Source organism: Acipenser ruthenus, chromosome 32, assembly GCF_902713425.1.
Source record: "Acipenser ruthenus chromosome 32, fAciRut3.2 maternal haplotype, whole genome shotgun sequence".
Taxonomy (NCBI): domain Eukaryota; kingdom Metazoa; phylum Chordata; class Actinopteri; order Acipenseriformes; family Acipenseridae; genus Acipenser; species Acipenser ruthenus.
The window spans coordinates 12,827,359-12,854,281 of record NC_081220.1 but is presented as its reverse complement, the minus strand read 5'-3'; the positions used below and the strand labels follow the sequence as shown (position 1 = coordinate 12,854,281).

The 26,923-nt window shown below is 39.0% G+C and overlaps 1 protein-coding gene and 1 long non-coding RNA gene across 3 annotated transcripts; one reads left to right on the top strand and one right to left on the bottom strand.

Moving 5' to 3' along the window:
- The first annotated feature begins 198 nt into the window (after positions 1 to 198).
- On the top strand, positions 199 to 21,742 carry LOC117970768 (uncharacterized). The gene is made up of 3 exons (XR_004662980.2): positions 199 to 334; positions 17,741 to 17,844; positions 20,036 to 21,742. It is a non-coding gene; the product is annotated as an uncharacterized LOC117970768 (long non-coding RNA).
- On the bottom strand, positions 9,694 to 24,452 carry LOC117970767 (protein rapunzel-like). Of its 2 annotated transcripts, XM_059006029.1 has the most exons (3): positions 24,412 to 24,452; positions 17,724 to 17,821; positions 9,694 to 13,876 (listed from the first exon to the last, which is right to left on the bottom strand). In XM_059006029.1, the coding sequence occupies exon 3, from the start codon at positions 13,814 to 13,816 to the stop codon at positions 13,139 to 13,141; it is 678 nt and encodes a 225-aa protein (XP_058862012.1). In that variant the 5' UTR covers positions 13,817 to 13,876; positions 17,724 to 17,821; positions 24,412 to 24,452; the 3' UTR covers positions 9,694 to 13,138. The 2 variants fall into 2 exon arrangements, with proteins under 2 accessions (XP_058862012.1, XP_058862013.1); XM_059006030.1 differs by lacking the exons at positions 17,724 to 17,821; positions 24,412 to 24,452 and adding an exon at positions 16,192 to 16,277.
- Between the last annotated feature and the right edge of the window lie 2,471 nt (positions 24,453 to 26,923).

Genomic DNA, 26,923 nt, shown 5'->3' with positions numbered 1-26,923 from the left:
CTGCAACCTTACCAAACAGAGCCAGAGCGCTCTATCGTCAGGATCGTCGCAGGAGTCAATGCGGTCAGTGCGTAGGGCACAGGACCGCTCCGAGAGTGAGCAAGGCAGTCTACACACGCAGAAGCAGCTGTGGTCTATCATTCAACGCGAGGGGCAGGGGGAGAGACGGTCGATTTCTTTACTTCTTAAAGTTTCCCTCAGTGGTCCACGTTTAAAACGACAAAGAAAGACACAAGGGGAGTGATATATGGAGGTCTGTCCAGCAACCTTGCTCAAATTCAGATTGCAACGCGGAGAACTTCGCGTAAACACGATGGGGAGATTTCATTCTAAGGTAAGCAATGTTCGATGCGATTTATCATTTCAAGGTTAAAGTTTTATGGCGAATAAAGAATATTGTATTGTAATTTATTTCTATTTCTAGCTAAATGTTCGTGTTTAAACATTGATTTTTACAATGGTTTGACTGAACCACAAGATAAAGTGTGTAAAGATGGATTTTTTTTTAAAATAAATTTATTTCAAAAAATAGGAGGGAAAAGCGAATTCCAACCGCCCCCCCCCCGAAAAAAATTACAAATAAAATAAATAATGATGCCACACAGAGAACTCAACCCTGAACATGTTTAAGCCGATAAGACCTGAACACATTGTTCTGTTTTGAAAACAATTGAAGTCAACAGAAGCCTCTTTGTTTCAGTATAACTGTAGCGCCGTTCAGTGCTGCCACACTTGCAGTCCATCAAAAACAAACATATACTGACTCATGAAGCCCCAGGTTTCAGGAATCGATTGTCCTAATAATAATAATAATAATAATAATAATAATAATAATAATAATAATAATAATAATAATAATATTTAGTAGTAGTGTTTTGTTTTTTTATTAGCATCAGCTTTAACAGTCACATTTATACTTAGTCGTTGTAGTGGCTATTTAGTCGAATTCAGATAAAGATTTAGAGAAAGAAAATAATTTCAAAGAGAATTATCAAATTGGTAAATGAATGTAATAATTTCAAAGGAGAATTATCAAATTGATAAATGAATGTAACTTGATAAATTAATGTAGGTGGCTGTGTGGTCCAGTGGTTAAAGAAAAGGGCTTGTAACCAAGAGGTCCCCGGTTCAAATCCCACCTCAGCCACTGACTCATTGTGTGACCCTGAGTAAGTCACTTAACCTCCTTGTGCTCCGTCTTTCGGGTGAGACGTATTTGTAAGTGACTCTGCAGCTGATGCATAGTTCACACACCCTAGTCTCTGTAAGTTGCCTTGGATAAAAGCGTGTGTTATATAAATAAATAATAATGCTAACCGCAGACAAAGTCTGATAACTGGCACGTGGCCAGTGTAATGTTATTTTCAGGTACTCGCTAAAAAGTGGTATGCATCGCACTGCACTTGCAAAAGCAGAGAAGCGCCCATTCAAATCTGGTACGTTATGCTGTTTTCTTTTATACCTTTTAAAATTGAATGTCGTTTATCATATTTTTCCACCATTAAGAAAATAGTATGCAAATATGTATCATATTAATACACTGGATCGTGTACATTTTTTTTTACTTGTTCAACTTTGCGGTGGACTTCTCATTTTGTCTTGTTCGTCGTGATTTGTTTTTTCGTTTTAGAGAAATTGATTGTCTGTTTCCGGTTTAAGTATGCAAAAAAAAAAAGTACAATTAATGGTAAATGTACCTCTCTTTGACAATAGGAAAACATCCATCAGATCGCAATTGATTACACATGTACCAAAATCTGACAGCATACCACTTTTTGACATTGCATGGGTCAAGTTTTGGTACACGTACCACATTCTGACGATGTACCACTTTCTAACACTACACTGGTACTGCACTGCAAATTACAACCAAAGCTTATGCACCCTACAATTAAGTATTGGTAAATGCATATATGGGTGTCTTTATACAGTAACTTAAGCTCACTGCCCACCAGCGACCCCTGTAGTCTGGCCAGGCACCTGCGGGCTTGCCTGTAAGCTGCCCAGAGCTGTGTTGTCCTCCGACGCTGTAGCTCTGAGGTGGCTGCATGTTGAGTCTGCAGTGTGAAAAGAAGCAGTCGGCTGACGGCACACGCTTCGGAGGACAGTGTGTGTTTGTCTTCGCCCTCCCGAGTCAGCGCGGGGGTGGTAGCGGTGAGCTGAGCCTAAAAATGATTGCCGTCTACTAAATTAAAAAAAGAATTAGCAGTGCCACTTTTTAAAATGAAGATGCTATGATCATTTTAAAATGGACCACAGTTCCTACCTGTAACCATTGGTCCTCGCCATTTTATAAGCACCAAATATACCTACAATAAAAACACCAGTATAATTTTCCCCCCACAATCTAAGCCTCCTTAACTGCTCCACAATCTAATTTAAATACATCCAACCACCTTCACGCTCCAGAGAAAAGCAAATTGAACTGGGCACAGGCCAATCACCAATGAATTCAGTGTAACTAAAGGAGAGTGCTCTGTCCAAAGGGATTGGTGTGTGATCTAACATGGGGTTCTGCCTGTAATGCGTTGTGGTTGGGGAATTAAACACTCGGTCAAGACTAGGAGATGGAACCAAAAAAAAAAAAGGAAGGAAAGGGGACCTTTTTGAGTGCCGAACACTGACACGTTTGGTGGGAAAGTAAATGAAAATTAAAAGTTAAACAATTCAAATAAAAACATAAATATATAGATCTTGGCTGTTGTTCAGGATTTTGCCTTTTTCTTTTTCTGATGGATCTGAGTTCAGGAGCTGCTCTTCAGTTCTCGTTGCCTGCCATAGACATATGTAACACAGGCTAGATCAGCCACCGTGTCTTTATAGAAGTAAGAGCCAGCGCCATCTAGTGGTCTGCCACTTTGGAACAAGTTTCCTTTTAAAAAAGGTACAGGAACAGTTAAAAAAAAAACGAAGAGAATGTAATTACAAATACTTACATACTTATATGCTTAAGTGCTGTTCAGAAACGGCATTAGTTTTGCTTCAGTGGATCAATGCATTTCTCGGTCAGGTCCATAAATCACAACTTCAGTAAAAACTCAATAAATCAATATGTGCCCTATGGTGAGAGAATAAACCACCTGCTACCTGACACATAATAGATTTTCTTTTTTCAATTAGGCTTTTCTTTGTCCTATTTCACAGTCTCTGAGTCAGTAGTCAGCTGTGAAATTGATTCTTGAGCTTACGGTTTGAAAATTCCAAAACTTTTGGAAAAAAGGCTTTGAAATGAATCCTGGGGATGATTCAGAGCTTCCTGAATGCAGTGGGCTTTCTGTAAATCTAGACAAGCACTGTGATTGGATTTCTTTGCACTGTTATTGGTTTCAGAGTATGTATAACACATTTCATTCAAGAACCATTCAGTGAACTACAATGAGCTGTGCTGTGATCTTGTTATTATTATTTGTTTATTTAGCAGACGCCTTTATCCAAGGCGACTTGCAGAGACTAGGGTGTGTGAACTATGCATCAGCTGCAGAGTCACTTAGAATTACGTCTCACCCGAAAGACGGAGCACAAGGAGGTTCAGTGACTTGCTCAGGGTCACACAGTGAGTCAGTGGGTGAGGTGGGATTTGAACCGGGGACCTCCTGGTTACAAGCCCTTTTCTTTAACCACAGGACCACACAGCCTCCTGTATCACAATACAAACGATACATATGTCTATTACGACATATCAAGTAAAGAAAGTGTCCTGATTCATCGATACACTTAATCACCCCTAATCGGAAGGGCCTGTCTGTCTGTCTTGTGCACATGTCACACTTATCTATACATTTGTACATACATTCAGAGTACATTCTGTGGGTCTAGGTGTCTGTAATCTGATTGAGATGAAATTTGGTTCCTGGGAGTACGCTCTGATTGGCTGAAATACCCTCAACAGTCTCTAATTTGGTTTATATCTTCGTGGCTGTGGTATGTACATAAATAACATACCTTGTTTGCATGGAATATTTGTCAGATATCCAAAGACAAGTTGCAGATCTTTCAACTTAATCCAATCACAAGGGCATTTACAGCACTCAAACAATTAAAGTTTCTCCATCGCCCATAACTATTGCTAATCAAATCTTAAACTTGTTTTAAATGTATTAGTACTGCAATGTAACAATGGGACTTGACATTGATAATATTAACATGCTTTCAACCCTATCAGCAAGCAGAGCTCAGTCTGTGAATTACAGCATGTAAGGAACAGTGGGCTAGTGGCTGTAGTATTCAGTTTGGCTGCTAATTTGAAAGAGCTACATGGCACTGGTCTGAAATATCTACTAATGTATTCACTTGTGTATCGGTTTTGGTAACCCCATCCTGGTGACTCTAATAGAGAATCATGTCTAACATCTAATTACAGCTGGTACACCAGAGTGTAATGATCCTGCTTGCAGGGGGAGTCTGTGTAACAGCACAGTGCTTTACTACCCATTCTCCACGCTGGCCCTGAATGAGCCTGCTTGCAGAGAGAGGGGAGGGCAAAGTTTGCAGAAATATGATTCTTAAATATATAGGTGAGCCCACTGATAAATGCTTATGTTCAGTGCAAAAAAAAGCATGTTTTAAAATCAGCTGAATGCTGCCGTCTTAGAACTGTGTGCGTGACTGATCAGCAATCTGATCTAGAGGGGATAGGTCCAAACAAGTCTGGAGAGATTGGGGGAAGCACAGGACACACAGTGTGTAGATAAGGTCTCTTTGTGTCTATAGTCCCTGTTACTCATACTGTAGCTTGTTCCTTTTCAACGTTTATTTTTCAGGGGCTCATAAAATATTGTAATAAATAACTCACTTTTTAGAGGAACTTACTTGTTTGTGTTCCGTATTGAAATACCATGAAACCTGTTAATTGTGCAACCGGTTACAAGACTGAGGAGGTCTGTTCAGTGCTGGCACTTAGGATTCTCCAGATAAGCTTAAAGAGTAAGTAGCTGGGTTCTGAAAATATAGCGTTACACGTCCCCACGTGCTGCTACAACTGTTTAAATAACATACCTGTAATTTTTATTTCCATTGTTAACATCCTGACAACATTTTACACTTCTAACTTTAAAGTCTGTTGCAAAGCTCTTTATAACATGTCCGCTCTAGTGCACTAATAGTGCAAAGAAAAGCCAGAGCACTTGTTATGGTTTTTTTTTGTTAATTGCTCTTCCTGCAGTGATTTAGAGCAGGGTTTCTCAACCCTGGTCCTGGGGACCCCCTGTGTTTGCTGGTTTTCATTGCAACTGAGCTCTCAAATAACTAGACCCTTAATTGAAATGATTCTTTGCATAATTCGACCTTTTTAATTGTTTTCGGCTCTTAAACAGTTGCAAAGTTCAAGTTACTTATAAAATGTTAAAGCTAATATGTTATGCCACGTGTAAATTAAAAAATGGGAAAGTTAAAATGAAGTAAACTTGCATTTTTTTCTTCTAAAAAAGGTCAAATAAAAAATAATATGCAATTGTTGTAGGTCTAGCTATGGTGACTGTGTGGCACTCTGAAAGCATAGGTAAGGATTGTAAAGCACAGAGAGGTATGATAAAGCATATTAAAAAACAAACTATGGTAAATGCAGAGTATAGCTGTGGGAAAAGCATGGGAAAATGACCGTGGGAAAGTTTTACAAGGACACAACATCTGTTGAGAGATTTGTTCAGGGATCACATTTCTGGCACCTCTTCACACTGAAGCAGTGCAGTTTATTCATGCAGTTTTGTACTCACTATTAGTTTAGTAATTTAGGGTTCAAAACTCGCTCAAGCCCTGCTGTACCCTCAGTTAAGAATATTATTGACATTATATTGTGATTAACCATTTAATTGCTACTTTCATTGTTCTACACTGTTACTGTACTGGTTCATATTCATCATGGCCATCAACTTTCTCACCGCACAGATGGCTCTGATTTTGAATGTACAGCCATGGCAGGGGATGAATGGTACTGAAAAACTTATTTTATTAGCTCACTTTAAACTTTTAAATTTCATATCCACAGATGTTATATAATGGTCTTCAACATTTTAAATCTCTGTTTGGAAAGGTCAGCTGGTCCTATTAGAAAACAAAAATAATACAATCTGTGTTATTAATGGAGGACAGCTTCAGCTCTCTAGATAGCCTCACCGAGTTTTAAATCCATTTCTCAAGAACGGTGCTGTAGGACATGCTGATGTTATGCAGGTTTCATTGCAGGGAAATGTTGATTATATTGTGTGGTAGTGACACCTTGTGGTAGGATGAAGAACAGCATGCAACGATTCCATTCTTTAATTTACAATGCAATACAACAGAACGATTAGAGGGGGGCATTTATTGCCAATTTTACCGAATTACCCTTAATAGCTTCAAAACCCATGCTCTTATTTCTTTAGTGCCCCTTACCTATTTTGGTGTTTGTCATCATTCTGAGTGGGTCTGCTTGCAATTACTCAAACACTGTGCTGTTTATAATGCTGTATTAAAGTACTTATGGCTCACGAGCTACTCTTTAGTTCTAGTTGCCTGTCAGACATATGCATTGCAGGCTGGATCAGCCAGTGTGTTTATATTAGTAAGCCCTGGCACAGCAAAACAAAAGGAAACGATCCAATGTGGCAGATCTAGCCTGTGAAAGCACCTTAACTCAGAAAAAAGCACAGTATTTTAATTAGAATCAGTGATTGCAAATACCATGAAAAGGTAGGGAGACAGTAAACAAACCCCCCTGTTATTTGAAGCTATAAAAGGTTTTAACCCCACATGGAAATAACTTTAGCATTATACTGTGCTTTAGCGACACCTTGTGGCAACATAAGCAATAGCCTGACACTGTTCCTGCTTACTGTGATTAATATATCTTGTGTGTGATGATTAATGAAATCAGATTATACCATCGGTTGTCATTTTTTTTTTAAACTGTACCCCGTCTCAGGGTTTCAGCTCAAGTACCCCTTTACAATTTTCACTCTACTGACTGTTACCACAGTTACCTTTTTTACCCCATTTACATAATTTATGTCACAACAGTTTGGGACTGACAATCTGCTGGTTTAGGACAGAATACCAAACAGTAATTTGAGATGCATTTGGAAATCTTTTTGGAAACACGCATATTCGTTTTCTATTTGGCAAAGTTATTGAAATAATCCAGAATGATCTGTAATTATTATCTATTTCTTAGCAGGCACCCTTATCCAGGGTGACTTTTTCTTACAAGATATCACATTATTTTTACACACAATTACCTGTTCATACAGTTGGGTTTTTACTGGAGCAATCTAGGTAAAGTACCTTGCTCAAGGGTACAGCAGCATTGTCCCCCCACCTGGGATTGAACCCACGACCCTCCGGTCAAGAGTCCAGAGCCCTAACCACTATTCCACACTGCAATAACCTCAAGGCAAAACTATAATGACTAACAATGATAAACTTTTTATTAAAGCCAGTGATTTAAAGAGACCTGTGTAACACTCTGTCGCTTTGCACTTGGACTCTGTAGACTCTTTTGTGTTTCTTCCTTTGTTTTTCTTTTTTCAAGTGAGAAATGCATCAATGTTTGGCTCGAAACGATACACAGGATAATCTGGATGTGCTCTATCAAACACCAGAAACAATGCAACCACCGCTAATGCTGTTAATAAAATGCAGCCGTACCTAATGAGCAGAGCTCTCCATAGGCAGAATCACCAGACGCCTGCTTCGCCCTCCCTAATATCAGAGTGCAAATCCACTCAGTCTAATTCATGCTTGCATACAGGTGGATGATCCTTTTGAAACCATGCTAACCTTTGAGCTGCTAAACAAAAATGGAATATTTATGCACAGCGCTTTAGATATAATATATAATACCGTTCAAAAAATAAATTCAAGATCATTATTTTACTTTCATTTTTATTTTGCCATTTCTGAGTCGTCCTGCGTCCCCCCCTATGACCCTTAGAAGTACCCCCTGGAGTGCGTGTGCCCCCGGTTCAAAACCCCGGCTCTAGTGTACAGCAGTGTTTTGTCAGAAAAACAAAAGGTAACTTGCTGGAAGTGGCAGATCACTAGATGACAAAAAGACAATTACATTTGGGTACAATGAGCGAGATTGTGGGATACTGCAGCTTTACTTGGTGTCGTCTTTTTGGCACTTTTAATGCTCTCAACAAGACGATTAAAATTCTGCAGTAGCTTAATTGTACCACACGAGGGCGCAAGTTGCAGTTTTTTTCTTCAAAGTGCAGCTAGACTGAGAAATTGTAAGGGAGTTTAAGGTGATTTTAGTTTTTTTCCATATTTGTTTTAATTTTAAAGATGATGTAGCTTCAAATTAAATATGTGTGTGTGTATACATATATATATATATGGGGCAGCAGTGTGAAGTAGTGGTTAGGGCTCTGGACTCTTGACCAAAGGGTCATGGGTTCAATCCCAGGTGGGGGACACTGCTGCTGTATCCTTGAGCAAGGTACTTTACCTAGATTGCTCCAGTAAAAACCCAACTGTATAAATGGGTAATTGTATGTAAAAATAATGTGATGTCTTGTAACAATGTAACAATATAAGTCGCCCTGGATAAGCGCGTCTGCTAAGAAATAAAATTATATATACATAAGTTTGAGTTTATGTATGATAAAGTAATATTGCGTAAAGTAATGCATGTATAAGCATATTTGTATAATGCCTAAATGTACTTATCTAAATTGATTGTGGAGTGGTCTAAGTGAAGTATTTTGAGATCTCTATGATATAGGCTATACATAATAGGAAAGAAAAGTATACTAAATGGGAGTCAACATGTTTGCAGCAGCAGTATACGTTTGGGAGACGATACAAGAAAGATCGGAGCTAAAGAGAATGTGCTGCCCCTCTTTCTTGCTCCCAGATAGAATATCTCTCTGTAAACTCTTTATTTATGTTGCATTCACCAGTCAAGCTGGGTGTCAATATTATAATAATATTACTAGCGCCTAAATACACCCTGGATAATCCACCTCACTCTCCGAGTTCTCCTCACTGATCAGGATTCCATTCATTAAACTTCCAAATATGTCATAAAATAATGGAGAAAATAATGTCCAACGGTCAGACGCAGCTTTAGAAGCACAGTCACACTCACGTTTAAACATGCCTCCGCCCATCGGCCCAGTTCAGCCCTGCAGAATTCAGAATTTTCTGTTGGGTTTTGATCCCATTTGTTATAATTGGGGTTCATAAGGGGGCCCCATGCTTCACTACCATACAGAAGAATTGGCTGAATGACAAAAAATGGTATCGATTGGTAAAGCCGAGTTTTTTGGGGTTTTTTATGACCTAGATAGCCCTGCGTGCCTTGTCTTTTAATGCAGTTATAGCCAGGTGAAAACTCCCCGACGCATTGATTTCCAGACCCAGGTAGTTGAAACTGCTGCTATGCTCTAAGATGGTGTTGCAGGTACCTGTTTCCCTGAGATCTGGCTTTCTTCTGGAATACCATCTCTGGTCTTGTCCAGGTTTACTGTCAGTGCCCATTTCTGACAGTGCTGCTCAGTGGAGACTGAAGTTGATGAGAAGCAATTACCCTCTGCTTTAGGAATTAAAACAGTGTGCTGCTTTTTAACTAGTTTTAAAAATGAAAAGTTACTGTAACTAGTTACATAAAGCAACTTGTAACTAACGGATTACTGTTTTAGGGTTACGTCTCCAACACTGCCTAGGACGTTTTTAAATATGCTGCCCAGGGAACAGCAAAAATCACAAAATAACTCAATGTTTTAAATGTTTTATTTACTGGTATTTTGACCATCCTTTATAGTAAGCCAAGAAAACCACGGTATACAATATAGTTTGATTGTTACATTATACAATACACTCATTCAACATGAAGAACACAAATAGAATATAAATCAAAATTATACCAAATATAAGGTTTTCAAAATCAGGATCCCAGGTGGTCTATTGCACAGGGCAGAGAGGAGTTAGATGTTACACGCGTTGAATTTTGCAGTTGTGAGAAACATGCAGACATAGGTTTAAACTTAGCGATTACATAGTCACATAATAGTAAGTGTACAGTGAAGGCCAATTCATGTCATGATCACTGTTTTTTCCATATGCAATTACATGCAGTACACACACACATACATTTCAATACAAACACATTGCAGTCAATTATAAAAAAAGTGATGGATGTTTTCTTATTAGGGGTAGAATGACCGCCAATTTACAGATAGCTGAATAAGCAGACTAGTCTCCACTTAAAAAAAAAAAAAAAAAAAAAAAAAAAAAAGAAGAATTCCTGTATTTGATAACGTCTGGTCGCCTGTACTATTTAGTGATGCCTCTGCTTTTCTGATGGCTTTTCCGATTGGAAACAAACATTCCTAATACTCTTAAACATTTAAACGCGTTTAATCCTGAAGTTTAGGAAATTAAATAGAAACTAAAAAAAAAAAAAAAAAAACAGAGAGAGCCCTTTAAAGAACCAATTGGTTCAATAAGAAAGGGCTACATTTTACAATGAGTTTCTTTAAAATAATAACCAACAAACACTTTTACAAGTGCCAGGAATTTATTAGTGTTTATTAAACAAATACGAAATCTAAAAAAAGTTGACAATTTTTTCAGGGAAACATTGGGGACTGGACGGCTAAGCAGCTCCTGTGCTTCTTTGGGGCAGTTTGTCAGTCCCACTGCAGCCTTGTATTGCACTCAAAGTATTCACTGCATTATAGGATCTACCAGAGGTCCGCATTTCTTTGGTATGCATCATATTCACATGCTTGGTGTAAAAATGGTAAAACACAAAGCTGTTGTAGAAGTAGGACCAAAATTAAATCAAAGTTTACGACGTATCTTATAACAGCTATGGCAGGGCCATCATTTTGATTTAATCCAGACTTTAGGACAGAAGGTTACAGCCACCCAGGCCTAGATTAAATCACAAGACATGCAAACCGTGGAGTAGGACTGTGCCAGCGATGACCTCAAGAATTGGATAAATATCGAACCCAATAGCCTGGAATCGGCTCGGCTTAGTAGAAAGCTGCTGTGATTACATGCTAGAAACCCCCTCCGGGTCTCGTAGATGAGTGGGCGGTTTGACGAAGAAAGTTTCACAGGAGGAGGCTCAAAAGAAAAAAATAATCAAAGTTTACATTCATTGCATTGAAGTGTGAAATCAATAACGTTAAACCAATTATCACGGTGAGCTAGTGTTTTAGTTTTCAGATAGTGATCAAGCAACATGGGTGGTATAAATGTGTTTAATCAAATTGTTATATAGAAAGTATGTGAGCCTTGAATTGGAGGGTTGAGGCAAGTTTGTTATGTGTTTCTCATGCTACTATAGCATAGTCCTATTACTTAGATACCAGCATCTCCACCCAGTTTATCATAATACGTTGAAATGTGTTAAGTGACGTAACCTGTTGTACAACTAACTGAAAGGGGAGTGAAATAATATGGGATTGTGTGCACTTCTCATAAATAAGGTCAGGAAGATTCAATATAGCCCTGCCCATGAGAAAGTCATCTTCATCTTCAGAATATAACGTGTATATAAGATTATTAAGAATACAGAAAAGATAAATATGCAAAAGGATTTATACGATAGGAATGTTGCCTACAAGTGACGACCAAAAATGAAACATTGACCAAGTTGTCTAACGTTTAATGGAACTACCATAGGGGTATATATGCAGCACGTGTCTAGTGTCTTATTTTCCATGTGTATCAGATCCTATGTTGGCTTCCAATTTTCCTAATTTTAAGGTCTTCTTTTCCATCCATTTTTTTAATACAAGCGCCATTTTGGAAAGAATATTTGCCACGTCTCTAAATACTAAACTACGTACGAAGTTGTTTATAGATGGTGCTCACATTTAAACATAGGATTCAATAATTAAAAATCCAAAATGATCCACACGCTGCTATTTGAAGAGTGGCGATAAAAAAAACACTGCAAAATCGAAATTATGTGAAAAAACAAACAAACAGTCTTATAGAAGAACAGGCAAAACAGTTAATATAGTGCAAAAAGTGCTATACAAGTGCTATGTAGGATTCGACACACATGGGAAAAATAAGACAGTTCTGCAAACGTACCCACTATGGTAGATCCATTAAAGGTGAAACAACTTCCACATGAAATATTGTATTTGTGGCTGTCACTTGTAAGCCTAATTACCACCTTATAGACCCTTGTCCTTCAGTAATACTCAACGAAACTTGTAAAATTAAATGACCATAAGACTCAGTGTTTCTTTTAGTATTACTTAATATACTGTTGAGTGTTTATGGTTGTGGATAAATGTGTAAAAAAAAAACAACAATATAGCTAAACTGGCCCTCTAGCTATTGTCATCATATATAAGGAAGATTGGGACAGGCTTTCAGGATGGATTGTTCTCTTACCCACGTGTCTCGTTCATCTCTGAGAATTATTTTTAAAAAGAAAGCTCAGCAAGTTTCGTAGCCACAAGCCCAGCTGCTGAAGACCATGTCAAGTAAGTTCAGGGATTTTTGGCTCATCAATTCAGACTACAGGTGATAGAATGAGGCGAACACCCTTGTGGGATACTGAACAAAGGCTAGTTGGTCTTCATGTGCTGGGCTTGTAGCCAAGAACCTTGCTGACCTTTTTTAAAAATAAATCTCAATATAAAAACAGAAGAAAATTATGGAACGAGAGGAGGTCATTCGGCTCATCTATGCTCACCCGGTTCCTTGTAGCTGACTGATCTCATTTCTTAAAGTAGCTCAATAATTCAGCATGAAAAACTTCGCTCTGTCCAAAGTCCACTTTATTGCCAGCTGTGTCCTCTGGTCCTGGTTTCGACACTTAAAATATTGGTTAGGGCTTGTCAACCCCTTTTTAAGATTTTTTTTATTATTTTTTGTTCCAGGCTAAATAGATTCAGTTTGTTCATCTGTGAAGCTCATTCCTTTAAGTCCTGGGATGAGTCTGGTTGCTGTTTGTTGGACCCTCTCCAGTGCCACAATGTCTTTTTGGTACTGCGGTGACCAGAATAGGACACAGTAACCAGACAAGAACTGGAATGACACGTGGGTAAAAAAAGAATGCGTTCTGAAATCCCTTTCCAGTCTACCTTTAAAAGCGTGAAGGTAAATCCTGAACCCTTCATACAAATACCAGGTAAAGCTGGGAAAGGCAGACAGGTAGCACATTTAGCAGTTTCTTCAAAGGACTTTAATGGCATTCGCTGAGAACTCGGGCCATTTCTTTCTGCACATTCTCCATATTCTTTCCCCATTCTTCACTCATGGTTTCTTCATCATCTTCGATAATGGCTGTATAGCCCATAAGAGCGATGAGGCCGATGCAGAAGAGATAGGTCAGGCGAGTGCATAAGGTTTCCATTACTTGGCGGTTTCCGTTGGAATTCTCCATGTAAACTTTCAAAATGGGCTTACTAAAAACCTTGCTCTTTCCAATCACCCCATCATACAAAGTATGCAAATTGGAATCTCCTCCGTAACTCTCAAAGTTTCCTGCAAACTTATCCTTCAGCCGTTCTTTGGAGCCCTGATCAGCCTCGACGACAGCTTTAAAATCCTGAAACTGCTTTTCGATTTTGAAAGCGATCTGGGAGTACTGGTTGTCCAGCGTTACTTTTTGGATCCCTTTCAGGGTTTTTTGGTTTTCTCGGGAGATTTTATCCAAACCCGCATGGATGCTTTTGAACTCCTTCTTCAAAGTCTGGATTTCCTCATCGTCGATATTGTGTAGGACAATGCGTACGATGGAACCGGCCAAGCCGAATATTGGATTGATCACTGTAGCGGCTGATGAAATGGTTTCCACGCATTTCAGCGCCATTATCAAGCCGCTCTTGATTTTGTTTTTGTCTTCGGTAATGTCAGCCATGGTTTCTTCTAGGGAAATATCTTTGGAATGAGCTTGTCAAGGCAGCAACTCCAATGGACTCTGAAAATGAAACAAAAGGACAGATTGGTAACAGATAAGAAAGAAAAATATGTAGCCCTTTCTCCTTTTTAAACACTTTATTATCCCCTGCTGGGAATATAGTTGTACAGTTTATCACACTTCACATTTTTGCATATATCTGGAGAAGTGTTTATCCATGAAACCTGGTATAGAAGTGTGTTCTGGCAAGGTGGATAATCACACAGTGACTGAAGTTAAAAATATTTGTATATATAAAAAAAAAAGAATTTAACAGATTAGCCAAACTCAATCCAAGACGTCTATAGGAATCTCAGAGTACATGATAATAGTTTGATGAAGATTGGTGCAAAACCAAGGCAGTCATTGTGTGACAGACAGACAGACAGGCATAAGGGTCCTGCTTTTTTAACAGGGACCCTAACGAGCAAGTAAATATAGGACTGTTTTTAGATACAACATGCACAGCCGTTTAGTTTACGTGCATTTTGGTTTCAAGAGTATGTATGTCACTCCACAATGACTTGTAATTCCTGTTTTAATCTGTGTTGGGATCACACTTTGGATCATGGTTTAGTAAACATGTGATCTCACTTGTGTCTGTCTGTACATCTGCATGTCACACATTGCATGAATGTGGTTAACTTCTTCTCAAATTGTCATGTTATCAAATTAATCTTATTAATCTTTACTATTCTGTACATACTATTAATATACTTAAACTTTTTCATCATACTGATAGCTGCCATTGAATTCACAGCTGTGGTGCAGGATGGATGTTACAGGTACACTCAACGCCAGTGGAGTCAGTTCCAAGCACACCTAGAAAGACCCTGATCGTTTTAGTTACTCTACTCAAAAACGTAGGTGAGGGATTAGCATCCCTTCATCACAATATATAAACTATCAACAGCTGCATTGCTGAACCTGAACACATCCACCCCACCCAGAACATGGAGGAGCACAGCTTGAGTCTATTGTCTTTAACCTGAAGATCCTGCCTTGGGATACAAAACAGGTTGTCTAGATTGTATTCTCAGATTTGAGAGCTTAAGTGTCTATGATCAGAGCGTTACCGGTACAATGTGTTAGTGGGGTGGGGATTCCTTGCACAACAGGACAAAGAAACAAAAACACGCTTTGGTTTTGAAATGTCTTACTAAAGCTTTACATTCAAATCACAGCTATCTAAAGACTAGAGCAAAACACAGAAACAAGTAACCCTTTAAATATTTCTGTTCCCTTGATATTCTGTGAGCAATCATTCAAGGTGGTTCTTGAAATGACTCAAACGCTGTGTTTTTTTGTTTTTTTTGAGAAGTCTGAGTTCAGGAGCTGGTCTTGAGTTATAGTTGCCTTCCATAGAGAATCAGGGACGTTTATTGCCCCCTTTATCCCACTCAGATCCCTTACTTATGAAATCTCGGTATCCCTAAATAGAAAATTTTAAATGCAAAGTATTTTTTATGAACTCACAAGTGCAATGGTACCCAAGTAAAGTACCTTGCTCAAGGGTACAGCAGCAGTGTCCCCCACCTGAGATTGAACCCACGACCCTCCGGTCAAGAGTCCAGAGCCCTAACCACTACTCCACACTGCTAGATAAAATATCTGTGTCATTGACACAGCCAGTGTTTAAAACAATGCAAGCCAGCAGCCGCAAGCCTACATTGTTGACTTAAGAAGTGCAAACAGTAAGCTTTCGACATATCTGAATACAGGGTTAAAATAACAGTTAGAAACCCAGCCCCCTTAGCAAAGATAATTCAAGGTAAACAGGAAACACCATGAACGTTCATAGCACTGTAGTTATCCAACGAATGAGGATAGTGGATAACCCACGAGCATGGGAGGGTTGTTTATCCTCATGAGTGAAATAATCACAGCACTGTGAGCGTTCTGTATTCTGTTTATATAACAAGTACAATATATGGAAACGTATGCATAGTTAAACCTGTATTTAACAGCGGAGTGTTTTTTCCTTCAACCAGGTTTTAAAAACTAGCCATTTTGCAGTATGACGAGTTGCCACTGACTGTTTTCAGTGACAGGAACTAAAGCAAACTGTAAAAAAGAATGAAAGCCATTTATTTTCGGAGCTGTAAAAGCTGGATTTCTTTTTAAATTTGTACAGTTAGGCCGTGGTAAATCAAATTTTAGGTTTTAATTTCATGCCCTTTGTTTTAAGTCTTGCTTGGTAATTTTCAACTCCCTTATTATCCAATATTGTTACAAAATGTCAAGTTGCAAGGCATGTGGTACAAAACCAATTCTTATCACATTACTATCACGGACCACAAAACAGTATTGTGAAATATCTGAACAAAGTCACTTACCTGTTGTGCACAGGGAGGGGAATGCTAGGCTGCCGGTCTCTGCAGCAGCATACTGAAACTGCCAAACCCTTCCCAAGGCTTTGGGGCCTATTATTTATCTATTTTTTAAAATCTATTTATAAGGCAGCAGCAAGCTTTTGTATTTCATGTTTTTTGTCAAAACACTGTTACTGACAAATAGATATGTCTGAGCACCCAAACATGCTTGCTGAAAGTGTTTATTTAGTATTCGTGTGTAAGTAAAATGTTCATATCTGTGTCCAGGCACAGAGGCCTACAGTGTATTCCAGCCTAAAAACATTCTGGTTTATAAAAAACCAAGTAATATTTGACTTGCATGGTATTTTGTGAGAATTTCATAAAATGATGTTTCTCAATGTTTTTGAATTATCATTATTTATTTCTTAGCAGATACCCTTATCCAGGGCGACTTACAATTGTTACAAGATATCACATTATTTTTTACATACAATTCCCCATTTATACAGTTGGGTTTTTTACTGGAGCAATCTAGGTAAAGTACCTTGCTCAAGGGTACAGCAGCAGTGTCCCCCACCTGGGATTGAACCCACGACCCTCTGGTCAAGAGTCCAGAGCCCTAACCACTACTCCACACTGCTGCCCTTTTAGCATCTCTGTGCAACTTATTTGTTTTTGTAGATCTGCCATCAATTCAGCTGCTCATCGTCTCGGTAAATTGATTTGGATTTGTTTTTTAGAGTAATGCAGTGTGAGAAAATATAAGCTTTTGAGAAATCCACATTCAAAATGGAAGGTAAATCTGAATTACTAGTAGTAAGGACTGCCCTTACAAAAAAATGAAAGCCTGACACAACATGCTGCTGGGATACATACATGCTAATAGTCCCTATATGATCGGGACAGTCCTGATTTCCTCGGAAATGTCCCGATGCATAGGAAGAACGTCCCGATATTTATCCTTGGAAATTCTTCACAGCTCTAGGGCATTCGCTCTCGCGCCCGTCCTGTTTTATTTATTTTTTTTCTCTTTAGCGGCTGGGTACCCTCGTACTAGGGTTGCAAACTGTCCAGTTTTCGACCAACATCTGGTTTTAAGGGAGTTTGTACAGCGTCCAGTCAGGACCACTGACCGGACACCAAAAGCCTGGTCCTTGCGAATCTTGCTTACTCATTGTTCATTGCCGTTTGGGTATGTCCATTCTCGCTGAGCCAGTCCTTTCAATGCTCCACTGTGCAAACGTGTTGTTTTTATTTCACTATCGATCCATTAAGTTTGTGAACTACACTGAAATCTATTCTGCATTATTTTGCCACTTACTGCTTAGCGGGATATGATTTGCTGAGCATCTACATTTAAAAAAAAATTACGCACAGCCACCCTTAGATATTATTTTAATCCCAGTTTATAATCCAGAAAAAAAACAAGATTAATTATTAACAGTCCACAGCATTGCCAGCAATGCCAACACAATGACTTTACAGATTTGGGGTTTATACACTTTTATTTTGGTGGAATACCAATTGCTGGGTACATAATGACATCAGTTTACCTTATTTGTCTCTGCAGGGGTCCTCTTGAATGCAGAGAAAGAAGTCTCGGTCAAAGGCCTCTACAATGTTCTTCAGGAGATTGGAGACCAAACTTCACCTGGAAAAGGACGGTAAGACAAGGTACTGTCAATACAAATAACACTGGAGTGTGCTGTGTAAGCAGCCCTGTGAGGGGAGCTTGTATGACTTTACAGTAAGAAAGCATTTCAGCGGACCACTCCTCTGGCAACGAAGCCCGTCACGTTGACCTGTGGCATAAAATGGCGAGATTTAATTAAGGAAGACCTGACTTCATATCTGCAGAGTGGATGTGTCCCCGGAGAGGGTCTATGTGGGGCTTACTTTAACTCATTTCCACAAGTTTCATCTCTCTCTCACTCTGTCACACCCACAGATTACACTACTCTCAATAATTTGTGCTAAAGAATGTCCGTGCCAAGTTTCATCACAGTCGAATAAGCAGCTCTCTAGATATTGAGAAAGACTTCCAGTCGAATCGTTTGTTATTGCATTTATTATGTTTCTTTATGTATTTCTTTAGGCGTAAAAGAGAGAAATCAAAGTGGAACTCAGTAGAATAAATTAAAAAAAAACAACAACAGTTCAACAAGAATGACGAATTCATACTTGCCACAGTATACATGTATGGGACACATACTGTTGGGGTTTGGGGCAACTCGTTTATACTAGTCCCAATGAGAAGTCACTAAGAGTTACAAAACATGAAGCTATGAGTCATTTAAAACTGAAGGGTTGTAATGTTAGGTTTACCTGCCTGGGTATTGCATTAACTGACCACCGTTCACTGCCTGTGTTTACCTGCCTGGTTATTACAATGGAGAAACCCTTCTAAAAGTCTCCCATAGTAAAAGTATAGTATGTGTAATAAAAGAACAGCATTAAAGCCGACATTAAGCAATGGATTTCAAAAAACTATTTGTTGTTAAACTCTTGACAAAACAGAGGTAATGCTATTACAATTTTATATTGTAGGTTAGAATGTGTCTTGTGGTATGTTTAGAGCTTTTAGATTTTTTTTAGAGAACTAAAATGAATCTCCTTTCATTTAGAGTGTAACCTGGCTTATACAGAACAGGGCAAGAGAGACTGCAGGAGACTCAGCAGGTAAGAACTGAGGAATAGCTATCTATTGCTAGGCGACCTGAAAGGAAACTGAAAACAGGAAGTCAGTATGTCACCAAGAAGCAGATCAGGAAGAGACTCCTCAAGAATGATAAAACACAGGAAGGAATCCTGAGAAAAAAAAAACTAATATAGTGGCTACTGTAATAGAACAGGATGTCCCTTTTGTTGTGTAGAGACCAGGCCTGTTTTCTGAAAACAATTTAAATAGTGCAGAACTAGCAAAATGCTCCTCAGAACAATAAACGCGGTGTGACGATAAATCATGACACTTTGTTCATGGTATATTGTATCTAGGGTTACCACCTGTCCAGGTTTGACCCAGACAGTCCGGGAACTGGCATCTGTGTCCGGGTGGCAGGAATTAACAAGGCCGGACGCCCTAATGTCCGGTTTTAAGTGAAACGCATAAGAAACACCAACTTTCCTTTAATATTTTCTTTGACAGACATTAGTTGCTTAAACAATTTCCACTATCGTATTAGAAATGTACTGTTTAGGACTAATCTGTACATTCTACTTTGTCCCCAGTATTTGAATAATGCTGGGGAGAGACAGCGAACATATCCACGTGATGTAAACAATCCAGTACAGTATTGAGCTGATGCGAGATTCAGGACTCGCGGGATCCTTCACACTGAACTTGAAAATCCAAGATTTTTAAGAATATTAAGAAATTACAATGATTTTGTAGTGGCATTAATGTGTTAAAATACAACAAATACATGCCCAGCTCGGACACTAATATCCTTTATGTACATGTATAAGAATATACTATCGTTAATGGCAGTAATGTATTATGATGTTTATACTGATGTATTTTAAAATGAAATTTATAAAATGCATATGGAATTGTTTAATAAAAGCACACAGGAGTCCTAGAATGAAGAATATAACTTGTATAACTATATAAATATAATATATTCTTGCATACATTTAATGCATTTTTCATAAATTATTTGTTATAGTAAAGATTAATCTAGGCAAATAAAAATATATAGTGTATTTCATTCAGGCTTTGCAGTAAAGGCGTAGGCAGGAAAATCTCACACTTTCATAGTGAACTTTTTCTTATACATAAAAACAATTAATATTGTATTAGAGATCAAAACTATTTATTCTATGGCTTTGGGCAGTTGCAAAATGTCTTTGTTCTGTTTTATTGCAGAAGTGATGATGAGGATTCTTCACAAATACTGGCATTTCCAGCACAGCAGAGTGCAGCAGCACAGAGTCATTTGGATGATGCTTCTGAATTGCAACCTGCTGCGGCAACCAGTAATGATGATACTGCCTCTCGGCATCTCTTTTAAGCAATCTGCCTGACTGCAGGAATCAAAATCAGTACAGGTATTTTAAATCAGCGTATACGTTTCCAGTTGTTGCCAGAAAGAAACTGGGATGTGCACTATGCAAATACATAGTATCACTTGGTGTTCAGAGAAAGAGCGCCATGAAGTACACTCTTATCAAAGGAATGCAGGAATGTGAAATCACTGCGTATGGGGAAAGTAAAGAGAAACAACAAACTTGCTTAAGGAAAAAAAATACATGATCACAAAGAATCCAGTGGTCACAAAGAGGCAGATAAACTCCTTGAAAAGAAAGCTCAAGGTGCATTTGAGCTAAACTCCTTGAAAAGAAAGCTGAAGGTGCATTTGAGGCTGGTTTACTGAAGGCACAGGAACATTTCCTCAACCAAATGCGTGTTTCGCACAGCATACTATATTGCAAAAAACCCCAGGCCTTTCACAGGTCATCCAGATCTGCTGGACTTGCAAAAATTAAATGGTGTAAATACAGGAAGAGTTCTGCAATCACATGTCATTTGTTCAGACATTACTACTCAACCTCCAATGCCCATACTTATTGATGGGGTACATCATTGAGCAAGAAATCTTCTCTCTGTTTATCTGAAGTGTTCAGTTGAAAATTCAGAACCTACCACATTTTTCTAAGACCTACTTGAACTTAGTTCTACAATTTCCGATGTCATCACTTCTGCATGGCTTGACTGCTACATAAGCATGGCCTTGATGACAACCTGCTAAAGCAATGCTTATAGGATTTTGCTCAGATGGAGCATCAGTGATGTTCTGTGAAAAGTCTGGTGTTTTTGTGAAGCTGAAACACAATTGTCCTCGTTTAAATGGGTGGCATTGCCTTAACCACAGGCTGGAACTATCTCTAGGGGATCATGGACAAACTTTATACTCTTTAGAGATAGCAGCTGTACGATGGGTAGCTTCATCTTTTAGGACAGTAGAGGCAGTCTGGAACTTCACTTCAGCACTCCACTCTCATTTCTGCCGCGCTAGTCAAGATGATTCAAGAGAGTCATGAGAAAGAGCCGTGTTTGGTGGGCTTGCCAAAAAACGCTTCATCAGAATTCCTCGTGAATTTGGGATTGAGGCTTGATGGATTAGAACAACGGTGGGCAACCTCAGAGGACGCCGCAGGTCCGGCCCTCAAACGACTCCAAGGGCCGCAAGACCCCCTTTACCACAATTACAAGGCAAAATGAAACATTTTAATTTAAAGAGCTTTACATTATATAAACAATAAGAATGTAATAAAGGATTGAACATCAATACAAAAGAAAAAGCATTTAAAGTCATAAATATACTACTTAATGCGACTTCTGGGTGATCATATTTTGCACCAGCTTTTTGAAGTTAGGAGTAAGGCAGGTGCAGGCACATCACAACTCAGCAGCGAGGTTTCCACCTTTTGCGTTTGTTGTTTTTGATGTTTCCCATCACAGAGGATGTCTGTTCGCATGTGTAGGTTGAACGAAAAATTGATAACAGCTTTGCAGCTCAAAGGAGGTGAACAATATAATCGGTTTGAAAATTAAAAGAATGATAAATAAGAATCAGAAAATGTGTGCGACTGTCCAACACAAACATGGATCTCTTTCTAACAAAGTGGTTATTCTGAGTTTCCTAGACTGACCAGACTAGCACACAGAGAGATGCAGGTGTAGTGTAGGTGCTTCCTGCCCCTGTGCCACTCAGCGCACTGTCATTACACGCTTCCTGTGCCACTCAGCACACTGTCATTACAGTGCCAGTGGTAAGCCACACTATTTTGAGCTGCTCTCTTATTCCACCTTCTTTCCTGCGCATTTAACCTCAAAACACTCGCACCCATGCTAACAAGAGCTGCAATCCTGACTGCTCTGCGGGGTGGAGAATGTTTGTAAAGAAACAGGTTTCCTTTGAGATTTCTTTTTTGACAGCCTCTACTTCTATCCATGAGTTTTTATACAAGTTATTTTATCTGACATCACAAATATAGCTATGACCAAAAGTTTTGCATCACCTACAATTTTAGGATTGAGACATAATTTTATATTATATATGAACATAATTTAGATTAGGAGGCTGTGTGGTCCAGTGGTTAAAGAAAAGGGCTTGTAACCAGGAGGTCCCCGGTTCAAATCCCACCTCAGCCACTGACTCATTGTGTGACCCTGAGCAAGTCACTTAACCTCCTTGTGCTCCGTCTTTTGGGTGAGATGTAATTGTAAGTGACTCTGCAGCTGATGCATAGTTCACACACCCTAGTCTCTGTAAGTCGCCTTGGATAAAGGCGTCTGCTAAATAAACAAATAGTAGATAATTTATTTACCGTCATGTATTGCAAAGTCTACAGGAAATGTTTTCAATTTTTATCAGTTTTTTGCTAAGTATATAGAAATCTACAAAGCGGTATGTAATTCAATATGTTAAGGTAACATTATTCAGCAAAATGTGTTAATCCTATAGGGTGATGCAAAACTTTTGGCCATAGCTGTACATTCTATTGCTAAGCATACCGTTATAAACGTTTCCCACAGTAAAAGCACAGCAAAATGTAATAAAGCACAGTGAAAGTATGGTAAAGCATAGGGAAGCATTGTAAAGCACAGAGAGGTATGGTAAAGCATAGGGGAGCATTGTAAAGCACAGAGAGGTCTGGTAAAGCATAGGGAAGCATTGTAAAGCACAGAGAGGTCTGGTAAAGCATAGGGAAGCATTGTAAAGCACAGAGAGGTATGGTAAAGCATAGGGAAGCATTGTAAAGCACAGAGAGGTCTGGTAAAGCATAGGGAAGCATTGTAAAGCACAGAGAGGTCTGGTAAAGCATAGGGAAGCATTGTAAAGCACAGAGAGGTCTGGTAAAGCATAGGGAAGCATTGTAAAGCACAGAGAGGTCTGGTAAAGCATAGGGAAGCATTGTAAAGCACAGAGAGGTATGGGAAAGTATATTATCAAGCATGGCCAACCAGGGTAAACTATGGCAAATCCATAGTAAAGCATAGTAAAGCATGGGGGTAAACTGCAAAAATACCATGGTAAACCTTTATAAGGGTACTGCGTATCATTTAAACAAAACAGTGATGCTCACAAAATATTTAAGATGGATGAACATTTTGACTTAGATATTTGACTTTTTCAGAAAGAGTAATTTAGTGCTAATTTTATTTTCTTACAAAACACCGTGTCTTAAGATTGCACTTCTCTACCCCAGCTTGTCTGAAGGGACAAGCTCCGCAATAGAACCAGATCATTGTGCATCCAAATTTCTTTCTCTTTCACTTGCCAGCATCTCATCAGTCTCTGCCAGTCTCTCCCTAATTTGAATACCCCAAACCCATGCAAATGTCACAGAGGTATACGCTTGTTTGTGTGTGTGTGTGTGTGTGTGTGTGTGAAAACACACCTTGTTATTCCTTATTAAGCATTCCCTACTAATATTCCACATGCTTCCACTTGATTTATACTTTTACCTTTGTGCTCGTTTTGGATAAAACCATTTGAGATACTGACTTCATATTTTCAATATTACGGAAAACCCTCGGATAAAATCTTACTCCTAACTTTGACCTGTGACTGACTGTGGTTTTCCTAATCATGTGCTATTATAGTTTTCCAATTATACACATTTTAAAACTATTCAGAGTATTCTGTCGGGTGTTGGGTTCGTTCACAAGACTCCCCATCTCTAGTTTTTACTTTTAAAAGTTGCTCACAGCTCCTATAGTTCCCATAATCACCAAACCACATACAAAAGAATTAAACACTTGGGCCCTGTAGGGCATTCATGCCAATAACAATGATTTCAGATCACAAAGTGACAGTTTATGATGTCTGACCATGATACTGAAAATGAATAACAAAAAACGTCGATATCATATTAAATAATTAAATAATAGAGAATACTGGCACTGATCCTTAATGGTATCCCTGTTGCAGTTTCAATATGACTTTCAATATGGCTTGTACAGTCAAAACCAACATTTATTGCAGGATAATATTAAAATAAATCATTAAAAAAAACTCTAAATATCCAATACTAAGCATCTAGACCAGTGTTCTTCCATTTTTCTCCAACTGACTTTTCCGTTGCCTCCTGTTTCCTTGTTTATAATTAGCCCCACTCCCTCCTTCCCTCTCTCCCTCTCTCCCTCTCTCTTTCAGTAGATACACCTCATTTCACCTGACACAACCTGTCTCAGATAACTGGTTCCCACCTCAGCACAGGCCCTATAGTACTCACCCTGTGTTTGGAAAGACAGTCTCCACTCTCTTTTATACTTCTCTCCTTCTCTCTGCCTCGCTCACTAAATATCCATCTCTTCTTCTTCCCAGCAACCCCTGCTTGGGACACTCCCATGTAGGGGGGTGGCCTTTATCGGACTGTACCATTGTTCAATAGCCCCAGCTGTTCAAGTCCATACATGCACAAGCTGACACAGTCTATTCAGTATGTCCCCCCCCCCCCCCCCCCCCCACCCCCCCAGGGAATTCCAGTCACTAAAGGAACACAGAAAGCCTCATTGATTAGTGGCAAAAGGAATGTAAAAATGATTTACTAGAACATTGGACAGGTGCAATCCTGCTGTTCATATAGCACATGTCATGTGATGTTCATTTTAGTTGTGGTTTAACCATTAGCTTGGTTGGATGGTTGGAGATGGTCAGTGGTATGGTGTGTCTAATCTCTCATTCAGGAAACTGAGGTGCTCATCCATAGTATTTAGGAGGCTGTGTGGTCCAGTGGTTAAAGAAAAGGGCTTTTAACCAGGAAGTCCCCGGTTCAAATCCCACCTCAGCCACTGACTCATTGTGTGACCCTGAGCAAGTCACTCAACCTCCTTGTGCTCCGGCTTTCGGGTGAGATGTAATTGTAAGTGACTCTGCAGCTGATGCATAGTTCACACACCCTAGTCTCTATAAGTCGCCTTGGATAAAGGCGTCTGATAAATAAACAAATAATAATAATAATAATAATAACCCAGCTGAAATTCCAACAACAGACATTTTCATTAAAATATCTCTCAAATTTTGGCCACCAACAAGGTTGTTGTGATGAAGATATTTTAGTTGTTATTTTACATGTTTTTCCAAATGAACACAAATTTTTCTTGTATAAATATTTTTATTTTAAAAATGTTTCTTTGAATGTGTTACTGGAATGAACCTTGTTTCGGAGTTCCAGTCATTCATGGGTTGAATTTCCACATCTTTATTTTGAGTGGATTATTCTAGAACGTATGAAAGGTATGGGAGCGAGACGAGCCCTTTGGAGCCATATTATTAGTACCATATTATTGTAAAAATATCCCTGGGGAGTAAACCCGACACTGCATCAACTATTAAAGAAAGGAGAGTCCAGCCCTGTTCTGTACAGTGCAATGGGTTAGGGTTAGGGTCAGGGTTAGGGTTAGGGTTAGGGTTAGGGTTAGGGTTAGGGTTAGGGTTAGGGGTCAGGGTTAGGGTTAGGGTTAGTGTTAGGGTCAGGGTTAGGGTTAGGGTTAGTGTTAGGGTCAGGGTTAGGGTTAGGGTTAGGGGTTAGGGGTTAGGGTTAGGGGTATATATTGTGTATTATGCTTGGACTTCCTATGCATATTTTTGATACAGACATTTCTAAATTATTGTATATGAACAAATATGAACACGTGAAAATATGCTAAAGATTTTAATAAGCAATCTCTCTCAAGTGCTGTGGTACTTCAAATAAGGTCCGCTTGCTACCAATGTGCAATGACTGGGCGGAGCATTTGTTCTGTATTTTACCCAAAACAAGGGGTTTCCTAAATGACTGCCAGGACTGGTTCAATATTCAGTGTAGTGTTGTCCTTGACAGTCCTTAGCCAGAGTTCTGTACTGTCCAATATGGAAACCCATAGCTGGATCAATGGTTTTGGGACTGAGGCTATTTTGACTTCAAGCTCAATTGGAACAAAGTTCGTACCTACAGTAACTGTTAAATTCTCCAAACCGTATCCAGATCGGATCATTGGTTCTACTCCAGTCGTGAGAACAGAAGTTTTTAACAAAGTAGTCCATTAAATGATCTTCTTATTATTCCTTCATACAATCAGCCCATCAGGACCATCACATGCAGTGTCATACTGTACATATTGTGAGCTGTGCGTATCGTTCCACCCCTACAATCATTGTATAATACGGTTACCTGTGTGAGCTCCTAACTTAGTCTGAGATACTGAGTATACAGAGAGGATGGACAGAAAGCTTCGTTTTGTGGTTTACAGTGGCTGCAGGATAAATAACTCATAAACTCATAAACTTTAAAAACTGAAAGCCAGTGAAGGGAGGTAACACTTGGCTTCTGGGAAGTCGGATTCTTGACAGTTATTTCTAATCTTCCAGTCAAATCCGTTTTGAAATGGAAAAAACGAAAAGTGTTTTGTCAGCTTGACATCTTTATAGTTTTACCTTAGTAATTCATGGTTTACAGTAACATAACACACAGAATACTGATACGACTGATTGAAAGTGGAGGAATGTGAGATCTTTAAAATATTTGATATGGTTTACTGTGAGTATTGTGAAGGTACTTTTTAAAGTATTTTGTTCATATTTTGCTGAGGTATGCTATGCTGGAAAACATTAGCTTGTGATACAGTATAGGAGTAATGTGTGTTAGGGCAGCAGTGTGGAGTAGTGGTTAGGGCTCTAGACTCTTGACCAGAGGGTCGTGGGTTCAATCCCAGGTGGGGGGACACTGCTGCTATACCCTTGAGCAAGGTACTTTACCTAGAATG

Excerpts from the sequence above, each read along its gene's own strand:
- LOC117970767 (XM_059006029.1), bottom strand. The coding sequence starts at position 13,816 with ATGGCTGACATTACCGAAGACAAAAACAAAATCAAGAGCGGCTTGATA.